At 40.1% G+C, this 12,008-nt stretch overlaps 1 protein-coding gene across 1 annotated transcript; it reads left to right on the plus strand.

The window, feature by feature from the left end:
* The first annotated feature begins 1,663 nt into the window (after window positions 1-1,663).
* Window positions 1,664-2,617, plus strand: LOC131895113 (olfactory receptor 6C2-like). Its single transcript, XM_059245532.1, has one exon. The coding sequence runs from the start codon at window positions 1,664-1,666 to the stop codon at window positions 2,615-2,617; it is 954 nt and encodes a 317-aa protein (XP_059101515.1).
* Window positions 2,618-12,008: the final 9,391 nt, after the last annotated feature.

A 12,008-nucleotide genomic window follows, 5' to 3' on the forward strand; every position in this document is an offset into this window, starting at 1 on the left:
TATGTCTCAAGAAAGCTAAAAAAAAATGCCAATAACAAAGTTATCATCACAGCTAACGCAGGGAGGAGATGCTACTCAGCATTTTGAACACCATGGAAAGTAGTAATGATTTTATTCACTAGTAATGCTCTTGTTTCAAATACAAAAAGAAAATCTCAAAATCAAATAAAGAAAAATACAAAATTTTTAAAGTGACAATCAATGACAGGGCGAGTTAAAGGCTCAGTCAGTAAAGTCTTGCTATGAAAGCATAAGGACCCAAGAGCAGATTCCCAGAAACTACATAAAAAGCTGATGCTGTGGTGTATGCCTGTAATCCTTAGGAAGATCCCTGAAGTTCACTGGCCAGCTAGATTTGCCAAATCAGCAAGCCCCAGGTTCAATGAAAGACCTGGTCTCAGAAAATAAGATGGAGAGCAGTAGAAGAGGCTACCTGATGTGGACCTCTGGCCTCCAAATACATATGCATACAAATAAACACATGAACACATGCAAATGCACACACCTGTACACATGCACACACCATACGCACAAAAAAAGTTCAAGTCAGTCACAAAACTGTTGGAAGATGAAGCCCAAAAAGAATATAATGCCCCTTTCAGTGTGTAAATCAGTGGTGTAGGTATGTATATACTGCTAACGTATTTCTTATACATTGATTACCAATCTAGAGCTGTGTTGGTTTGAGTTGCTATCATGGCTAAGAAAAATAGGACCATCGCTGATTTCAATAAGCTTGCTTTCTCAGAGAAAGTGTCCAAGTGGAATAATAGACATGGGAGTACAAATGAGCAATGTAAAAAATGGAGCATTACGTAACTTTCAGCAAAGCAACATTCAAACTACACGTCAAAAATAAGTAGTTACTCAGAGCCAGTACATAGAAAGCACATGTAGTATTTTGAACTTGACGGTAGTGATAAGTTGTTAAAGTATTTTCCATACTCAACATACTGAAAGTGTAAAGGACATATGTTTTCTTTTCTCAGCTTGGATCAAACATTTTTTAATATGTAGTCAATTTCATATCCCAGTAAACAATGAGTATGAATTGCATGCTAATGGAAGAATATAAAAATGATTAGAGACATTATAGAGGAATGCAGAAATTTCAACTTAAAACAGAAAACATACATCACAAATGTATGGTTAGTCATCACGACAAAATATAAAATACAAGTTACAGTTAAAGCAACAGAGGCTGTCCATGGAATCCAGATGAGTTGTTACATGTGTACATTTTATCAAGGACCAAATATTCTAGGAAAGGCATGATTGCATTTGAATGTGCACCTTTCAAACGCAGAAGAAATAGACATATGAAGACTAATTTTATTGAATCAGAACACATTGTGATTCAAATATAGGAAAATCCAATTAGATATATAGATTACAAACATAAAATGAAGAATATGAATGCCATAACAGTCATTTAAGTTTATCTTTAAAATATATCACAAACTGTCAAACCAATTGACTAAAGTAAATTATTGAATAGCTAAGCTCACGAGAATATCAACAGTATCAGCTACCACTTGCAGAAGAAACTACAGGTGAATAGGTTTACTATAAAAGTCCCTGTTTACTGCTATCTGGCTTTGCTACTTTTCAAGTAAGACATCTCTAAATTTTACATGAAGATTGAATAATTCAGTAATTAGTGATGAAAAACAACACGATAACCACCTTCATTCTGTTGGGACTAACGGATGACCCTCAACTTCAGATTCTAATTTTTGTGCTTCTATTTTTTGCCTACATGTTGAGTATAACTGGGAATCTGACCATCATATGCCTCACTATATTGGATTCCCAACTTAAAACACCCATGTACTTTTTTCTACAAAATTTCTCCATATTAGAAATTTCATTTACATCTGCTTGTATCCCTAGATATTTATATAACATAGCAACAGGAGACAGGTCAATTACTTATAATATTTGTATTGTTCAAGTGTTTTTTACTGATGTTTTTGGAGTAATTGAATTTTTTCTTCTGGCCATTATGTCCTATGATCGCTATGTGGCCATCTGCAAACCTCTGCATTATGTAACCATCATGAGCAGCAAGGTGTGTCAGAAGCTTGTTCTCTGCTGCTGGATGACTGGCTTGTTGATCATACTCCCACCACTCACCTTGTTCCTAAATTTGAGATTCTGTGACTCAAATGTGATTGATTATTTCTTCTGCGATGCATCTCCTATCTTGAAGATTTCATGCTCAGACACTTGGCTCATAGAGCAGCTGGTGATTGTCTGTGCAGTGCTCACCTTCATTCTGACCCTCGTGTGTGTTGCTGTGTCCTACATACACATCATCAAGACCATTCTAAGATTCCCCTCTGCCCAGCAAAGGAAAAAGGCCTTTTCCACTTGTTCTTCTCATATGATTGTAGTTTCAATCACCTATGGAAGCTGTATTTTCATTTACATCAACCCTTCAGCAAAGGAATCTGTGGCTATCAGTAAAGGTGTAGCAGTTTTAATGACATCAATTGCTCCCATGTTGAACCCATTCATTTATACTCTGAGAAATAAGCAAGTGAGACAAGCCTTCAGTGATTCCTTCAAAAAAATTGCCATGGTCTCAATGAAGACAGAGAAAGTTCAAATATAGAAATAAAATATTAATAAGCCTAAACCATTAAAGTCTTTATATGTTTGTCTCTTCTTGATTAGGTCTGTATTTGGGTGAGCCTTTTCAAGAACTGTTGAGAAAGGACCAGCAGAACACATGTGATATGAAAATAGAGGTGATGAGTGGTGTGAAGGAGGCTTAAGTGGGAACAGGGACTGGGGGTCAGGGGAGAGGAACTCTTCAGAGGAGGGTTAATGACATTAATGATATGTAGAAAGCATTATGGAAACCCACTACTTAGTAAGCTAATTAAGAAATATTTTAAATAAGTTTGAACACATGTACTCTAACTGGGTGGATTATGCTGTTCCCAGAAGCTACAGGTTATAAAATGAAAACTCCAGTGCCAGATATGGGATACCTCCCTATGTCTTTTTTATTAGGGAAAACCCAAAGATCTCCAAACAGTATGGGCTATTGCCCTTGCTCTTGGTTATCCAACATAACTAGATGATATAATCTTATTGTTTAAGACACCACATACTTTGGTTATAAGACATAGGATAAATCAACCTGGAACTAAGTTGGAAGCTTCATCCCTGCTGGCTAGCTTTCATTGTACCAGAAAATGCCATGCAGGGAGCTAGGGAATGAGGAAACTATCAATTTCTTAACCAACAGTGAGCTTTCCAAGCTATAATAATATTGATATCCGTACAAGATGTTCTGGCTGATGTAACAGTGCCGTATATGCTACAGGGGTGACCAATCACTTTCTAATTGAACTTGAGACCCTCCCTACTAGAAGAAATTCATTCCTAGTAAAGTAAATGTGATAAGATTATGGCTGAAGAGATCATGGACCCTAGGTGGGGAAACTACTACTATCATTTTGCTAAATGGGCATGTCAAACTAAATAGTGCTATCTTCAAAACTGGTCAGAGTTGCTCTTCAAAGGGTCAAAGACTCATAATTGGTAAAAGTGTTGAGAATAAGTATCTGTTGAGTGATCAACCCTAAAGAAGACATTTATCACCACTATATGAGGCTCAGAAAACATCAAGGAAAAAATAATAGAAAAAAAGCAAGACTAGAATGAAGAAGAGAGCTGTGAAATGCTGTCTTCTGGGCATGACATAGTGGTTGCAACTCATGAACTCACAGCAGCTGTGGTTACTTGCACACAGTAGAGATCATCAACATTCCAGCATGGATGTGGGAAGAATATATGATAACTCACCCCTTATTATTGAAGAGTTATTGATAGCTACTGGCTATTGAGGGAGGAGGAATCATTTTTATTCAGGGGTTGAGCCACTAGTAAATTGTCCATTACCCAGAAAATAATCCCACATCCATGAACATGTAAGCTACCCTAATTAAACTCAGTGAGTTATGAAGAATTAGAAGGAGGGGAAGGAGGAAAAAGGGGAAAGAAAGGAAAGTGAGAAAGCCATGAAAGAAGAAAGGGAACGTATTGGGAAGAAGAAGAGTTCCAGAGGAGTGGAGGGCAGAGGAGAACTGGAAGCTAGGAAGGCTGCTCATTGGTAAAATGCTTATGAGTATCAGAGTTTAGGCCCCAGAACCCACATAAATGCAAGGTGGGCATGGTGGCTTACTTGTAATTCCAGCCTCACAGGGTGAAGACAGAGCAAGCTGCTATGGAGACTATCATATCAGTGAGCTTCTGGCTTTGACTGAGAGACCTAGACTCAATGAATAAGATAGAGGAGCAAACAAGAATGATTCCTAACACTCTGGCCTAAACACATACACACACAAAAGAAAAGAGGAGATTTCAAAGTGAATATGTCCAAAATACATTATACACATACATAAACTTGCCAATAAAATTTTACTTTTAAAAAAGCTTTTTGTGCCCAAACACACTCTGCCACATTAATTTATTCTTTTAATCTCCCTGCAAACATTTTTCAGAACAAATTCCCAATCAGAACAATCATATTTTTCTAATTAATCAAATCCTGATTTTATTTCTAATTTAGCAATCTAAAGTTGAAAACAAAGTAAGAAATAAGACGAATTTAAGCCCAATAATGAAACAAAATAGCTTATGCTAAATTTCTTGGACTTCTGAGAAAATAAATTGGAACTCTGAATATATCTCCCAGCTCAAATGATGCTGAATAATTTAATGGATTAAGTTTAAAATGTTTTTAGTACCTAGGTCATGACAGTCAAACAGAAACAAAATTATAATATCCATAGTATCAATACCTAGATTATGATCATCCCAAACCCAGATGCCTAGATGCCAGCATAAAAATACAATCAATAACAGCCAGAACAATATCTCTCCACTAGAGCCCAGCAACCCTACTGTTCCTGAGAATTGCAATATAGCTGAAGTACAAGAAAAAGACTTCAAAATAGCTATTACGAATAAATTCAAGGACATTAAAAAGAATATCAGTGAATCCATTAATGAAACCTATGAAAACAAATAGTGGAATTAAATTAAGAAAACAGGGCAAGACACAAAAGTAGAAATGGGATAACTAAAGAAAACCCAAACTGAGGTAAATGGAAATGAAAAATTTGGGAAGTGAAACAGGAACCTCAGAGGCAAGCCTCACCAACAGAAGAGTTGGAAGAGAGAATCTCAAGCATTGATGATAAGAAAGAAGAAACAGATACCTCAGCCAAAGAAAAGGTTAAATCTCAGAAAATCCAGGCAAAAAATTCCAAGAAATCAGAGACACTATAAAAAGACCAGAGGAATAGAGAAAGGAAAAGAAACCCAGGTCAAAGGCACAGAAAATATTTTCAACAGAACAATAGAAGAAAATGTCCCTAACCTAAAAAAGAAGATGCCTACCAAGGTACAAAAAGCATACAGAACACCAAATAAACTAAACCAGAAAAGAAATTCCCCATAACATATAATAATCAAAACACTAAACATACAAAACAAAAAAAGAATATGAAACAAGCTAAAAGGGAAAAACATCAAGTAACATATGAACAGACTTATTAGACTAACACCTGGTTTCTCAATGGTGACTCTAAAAGCCAGAAGGGCCTGAATGGATGTTCTTCAAACTCTGCAGCCACAGACACCAGCCCAAACTACTATGCCCAGTAAAAGATAGAGTCACAACAGATGGAGGAGGACATTCCACAATAAAACCAAATTTAGGCAGTATTTATCTACAAGAAGGCACTAGAAGGAAGTTTTCTTCAATGGAGTCTCACTAAGGACACAAACCACTCTTAAAGGCAAACCCCATACCCAGCAGCAGATGGCCAACACAAAATGAACTCAATGGTATTTTTGGAAGTTCCTTTGATTCATAATGCTTTGTCAGGGCTATCTCATCCTAGAAGACAAAGACCATACATTCCATCCCTAGGGCGTCTGAGATTCATCTAAGAGTGAATGAGTCTTTCTAACCTCTGGCCTTCCTATTGAATAAGAATAACAATCATTTAATATGCTGACAGAATATTTGATCCATTCCATTCATTTCCCCATATCCAGTTTCAACCTCAATAATCTTTCTCAAAGTCTTAATTTCTACTACTCATACATTTTTGTCTTTTCTAGGAATCTCCTGTTCAGAGGTGGGACTAGGTTAGGTAACTAAACTAATAAAAAAAATCCCTGGGGTCTCTATTTCCCAGATATGATTCATATATATCCAGCCCATATGTTCCAGTGATGAATAGTTCCTGCTCTGATTCTTTGACTATTAAAAGAATGAGATTATCCATAGACCCAGAGAGGCTAAGTAACAAGAAGGGCTTAAAGGGGGAATGCATGGGTCTCTCTGAGAAGGAGAAATAGAATAGATTTTGTGAGCGGACTGGGGGCAGGTGGGGATTGGAACAGGAGGAACAAGTAGGGACTTGAGGGAGAGAGTAACTGGGAGAGGTGACCGGAACTGGGGGGCATTTGGGAGCTAATGTAGAAACCCAGGTCAAATGAATAAACAAATGAATAATGTAGAAACCTAGAGCAGTGGAAATTCTCTGGAATCTACAAGAGTGACCTACATGAAGACCCCTAGCAATGAGGGATATGAAGCCTGAACTAGGCAACCAAGCAAGGCTCCCAGCAGTAGGACTGTGACACTAACCCAGCCACAAAACTTACAACCTACAACCTCTCCTACCTCTAAGATATGCTGAGGTAATGGTGGCACAGAACTTGTGGGAGTGACCAACCCATGACTGGTCCAGCTGAGGCAGAGGAAATCCATGCCTGACACTGCCTGGATGGCCAGGAATCAGAGTCTAGACATCCCAGAGACTAGGATAGAACCAAACACAACTTGGGGGGGGGGCAGTATTCAATGAAATGATTACTAATGATAGTCTGCTATACTCAAAGATCAGTGCCTAACCCAACAGTCATCAGAGAGGTGTCATCTAGCAACTGATGGGAGCAGATGTAAAGACTCACAACTAAACACTAGGCAAAGCCAGGGGAACCCCATAGAAGTTGGGGGGGGGTACAGAAACCAGAGGAGTCAAAGACACCATGAGAACACAGCCTACAGAATCAACTAATCAAGGCTCATAGGGGATCAAAAAGGGGTCTGAGCTTGGTCTTCTGTATATATGCTACAGTTGTGTAGCTTAGCATTCTTGTGGAACTTCCAACAGTGGGAGCAGGGGTGGGGGCTGTCTCTGACTCTTTTGCCTGTCGGACCCTTTTCTTCCTACTGGGATGCCTCATTCAGCCTTGATATGAGGGTTTGTACCTAGTCCTATCATAATTTGTTATGTGGTATTCAGTTGATTCCCTGGGAGGCCTGCTCTTTTTTTTTTTTAAGGGAAATGCAGGAGAAGTAGATCTGGAGGAAAGGGGAGGTGCCAGTGGAAAGAGGGAAAACTGTGTTTGGGATGTAATGTGTGAGAGAAGAATAAAATAAAAAATAATTATGTTTTCAAAAAGAATGAGATTACATTGGGCATTCCTGGAATTTCCTGGGACATCTCTCTTTACTATTTGGATTTCTGTCTTGGAGATCTCTAAAGAAAATACAGCAGGGTTGTAATATGTCCCTGGGGTGAAGGCTCCTCCAGGATATAGAGTCTTCCACTGTATTTGTTACTGTTTTATGGCTATGATAAAACACCATGGCCAAAATCAACTTATGAAAGAAACAGTTTGTTTTGGCTTATGGTTCCATATGAAGAGTCCCTAATGATGGGCGGGGGGGGGGGGGGGGGGGGGGGGGGGGGGGGACGACGACACACCAGCAGGCTGTCCAAGCAGGAAACTGAGAGATCATATCTTTGACCACAACACAAAGCAGAGAGAGCAAACTGGAAGTATAGCAAGGCTGTAAACTCTCAAAGCCTACCCTTTGCGATGTATCTCCTCCAGCAAGACCACACCTTCCTGTAACCTCTATAAGCTGCACCACCAAGTGGGGACCAAGTGTTCAAATCCATGAGCCTTTAAGAAGAATTTCGCCTTCAAACCACCACATTCCACTCTCTGGACCCATAGGCTCGTAGCCATACTACACAAATGTATTCAGTCCAACTTTAAAAATTCCCATACTCTTTCTCAGTCTCAACACTGTTTAAAAGTTCAGTCTCTTGCTAAGACTCAAGACTTTAAGACTCAAGACTTCAAGACTCTGAGCTGTAGCCCCATGTAAAATCAAAAAGCAAATTATATACTTGCAGCATGCAATGGCATAAAGCATACATTATCATTCCAAAAGAGAGGAATAAATCACTTTGGTACAGTAAGAAAATAACTGTACCAAAGCAAGACACGAAGTCAGCCAGGCAAACATCAAATCCTGTAGCTTCGTGCCTGACATCCGTGTCTTGTGGATTTTCTGCCTTCAACATACATTTCTCTCCACTCCCCTTATACAACTCTCCTGGCATCTCCAAGACATCTTAGAGTCTCCACTGAAACCCAAGGTTCATTTTCAGAGCTTCACACAACGGTCTCTTGTGGCCTCATAGGGACTCAAGTCCTGACAAAAATGCCCGGCCTCAGTGGCTCTCAGAAACTAAGAAGGAAAAAAATATGCGACCCCTCCCCCACTCCTGCATCCTTTACGCCTCTAAAGCCGGGACCACATAGACAACATTACCAATGTTTGGCTGCCAGTTTGGAGTAGATCCTCACCCCTTTCGACCACATTGGCCATGTGTGGAAGCTTTCTAAGAGCAGAAAACCACTCAGGCTCTCTTTCACAAATTGGAAGCATAGCAGGGTGGGGACTTGCCCTCAGGACACCTTTCTTGGTATGCCAGGGCAGAGCAGGAGAAGAGTGTGCTAATCTCCAGATTGTCCATATTCCCTGGTCACTGCTGCCCATTATCTTCTTGATTCAGATGTCATTCCCTCAGTGTTGAATCCTGAAGGAACAAACCTCCTTAAAATCTAAAATCCTAAAGATCACAAAAACAAAATGTTGAAAGCTTGAAATCTTCTATCTCTAAAACTGCACTTCCTGTGTGTGGAGGAAAACTTGTGTAAGAATGCTGGGAGGCTTAATCCTCAGAAAGGGACTGGCTGTGCTACAGAATTAACAATACCTTTACTTTAAAATTCATCATTTTTTCTAAAGGATATGAGCCTTCTCTATTAAGTATTCTCATCTGTTCTTTAGATATATGGAAATCCATTCCATCTGTAGACCATAGACCACACACTTGATGAAAAATTAATACTTGTGATTGAATACCAATGCTATTACACAAGGATCTTCACATACACGTGCACACATTGTAGAAATTTGTGAATATTTATTTTCCCAGCCAAACATATTCATTGTACATAATTACTTGCTTGCTTAAAAGCATAGACTCTAATAAGTACTTTGTCTATTATTATTATTATTATTATTATTATTATTATTATTATTTTGTGAATGGGTATTTTGCCTGCATGAATGTCTGTGCACCACATGCATGCCTGGTGCCAGTGGAGGTCAGAAGAAGGCATCAGATCCCATGGCCCTGGAGTTACAGATGGTTGTGAGCTCCCATGTGGATGCTGGAAATTGAAACCAGATCCTCTAGAAGAACAGCCACTGAGTCATCTCTCCAGCCCCCGTTACACCATTTTAATAAACTTCCCTCCAGTTTTTATGAAACCACTCTCTGGGTGACATAAGGACATTTCTGTAGAAGTTTAATTACTCTGAGCCCATCTGCTATACACACTCTCCTCTTTCTCAACCCTTTCTTCTCCCGTTAGTTTCCTGTGTTCTCCTACATAATTTCATTTCCACTTTTATGTCTTATGTACAAACATGATTTCATGTACCTATATAAAATATGTGAAGCACAAATAAGAGAAAATATATGATATCTGTCTTTCTCAGTCGGACTTAATTCACTTAATATGACTATCTCAAGTTGCTTCCATTTTCCAACAAATGATATTTTAGTTTTTCCTTATGGCTCAAGTAAATCCTTATGCATATCTTCTGCATTTTCCTTATTCATTCCTCTGGTGGCTTCCTTAACTTAGCTACTGTGAAAGGCACTGCAGTGAACACCGATGAGCAGTTATTTCTGTGATACATGGACCTGGAGTCCTTCGGATGAACAGTGATATACCTGGGTCACACAGAAGATGAATGGCTTAGATTGTGAGAAGTCTCCATCCCAGCTAGAATAATTTGCGCTTGTCTACAGGTTTCCTTTTGTCTACAGGTTCCCTTTTGTCTACAGGTTCCCTTTTGTCTACAGGTTCCCTTTTGTCTACAGGTTCCCTTTTGTCTACAGGTTCCCTTTTGTCTACAGGTTCCCTTTTGTCTACAGGTTCCCTTTTGTCTACAGGTTTCCTTTTGTCTACAGGTTCCCTTTTGTCTACAGGTTCCCTTTTGTCTACAGGTTCCCTTTTGTCTACAGGTTCCCTTTTGTCTACAGATTCCCTTTTGTCTACATTCTCACCAGCATTCCTTATTTCTTTTCTTAATAGCTGCCATTCTGTCTGGGGTCAGGTGAAATCTGAATGTAGTTCGAATTTGCGCTTCTGTAGAAGCTAGTCAGGCTGAGTATTTTTTAATATTTTTTTCACTTTTTTTTTTTTTTTTTTTTTTTTTGGTTTTTCAAGACAGGGTTTCTCTGTGTAGCTTTGCGCCTTTCCTGGATCTTGCTCTGCAGACCAGGCTGGCCTTGAACTCACAAAGATCCGCCTGCCTCTGCCTCCTGAGTGCTGGGATTAAAGGCGTGCACCACCACCGCCCGGCTTTTTTCACATGTTTATTGTTCATTTGTATTTTATCTTTTGAGAACCATCCGTTCATTTCGTTAGTCCATTTATTAGTTGTGATGGATATTTTTATTTAATTTTTTAAATATTTCTATACTGCAGATATGCATCATCTGTGAAATACATAGCTAGCAAAGACTTTCTCCCAATCCATAGGGTCTCTCTTTTAGCAATTGTTTTCTTTGATGTGCAAAAAGCCTTTTAACTTCAAACAATCCCATTTGTAAATTGTTGGCATTATTTCCTGGATGGCTGGAGTCCTATTCAGAAAGTCCTTGCCTGTGCCTCTATCTTCGGGTGTTTTGCCGAGGACCACAAAGCTGAGTCTGATAACCTGACTGGGAGATACAGAAGATTAAGATAGACAAACTCAAATCAGAAGTGAAGTTGGGAACAGGTGAGCTGTGTGCTCAGGTGAAGGCTTAGCGCCCCTCAAATACTCATTGCGTCTCTTACATATAGGGAAAACCAGGGGATAGCCAGCCAATCCTAGTCGAGGATCTCAGCAGGGCAGCATGTGACCTTGCATTCCGGCTGAGGAAACTGCTGGGAGCCTTCTGCAAGGGCTGCAGTCTTGTTAAAGTCAGCTGTTTCCAGGAATCCAATCAATGAGAGAGAGGAGGGATTCTGCAGGCGGGGGACGTCGAGACCATGATGGGAAGACGTGCAGAGATGACAGGCCACACTAGTGGAAGCCCATGAACTGTAGACTAGTGGCTGTGGAGCCCAATGGGACTGGACTAGGCCCTCTGGATATGGAAGATGGTTGTTTGGGGGACACCCAGGCAGGGGGATCGGGATCTGTCCCTGGTGCACGGACAGGACTTTGGGAGCCTGGTGCCTGTGGTGTGACGCCTTGCACAGCCTTGGTGCAGTGGGGAGGGGCTTGGACCTGCCTAGGCTCAGTGTGCCAGGCTCTGCTGACTCTCCATGGGAGACCTTGATTTGGGGCATGGGGGGATGTGGGGTGGCTTGGGAGGCAGTGTTGGGGGAGTGGGAGGAGGGAGAAGGGGGGATCTGTTGAGTGGTATGTAGAGTGAGTAGAAAGTTTCTTAATAAAGAAAAACAAAGTCAGCTCTTATTCATGCCCTGCTTCAGCAAACATCCCAGTCTCGGGCATGAAGAAAGCCATGGAGAAGGCAGTGGCATTCCCTTGGCCCTGAGCCCTCTTCGATATGACTTCGCTCATGTACAGAATGTGCAGTCAC

This window comes from Peromyscus eremicus, chromosome 18, assembly GCF_949786415.1.
Source record: "Peromyscus eremicus chromosome 18, PerEre_H2_v1, whole genome shotgun sequence".
Classification (NCBI taxonomy): domain Eukaryota; kingdom Metazoa; phylum Chordata; class Mammalia; order Rodentia; family Cricetidae; genus Peromyscus; species Peromyscus eremicus.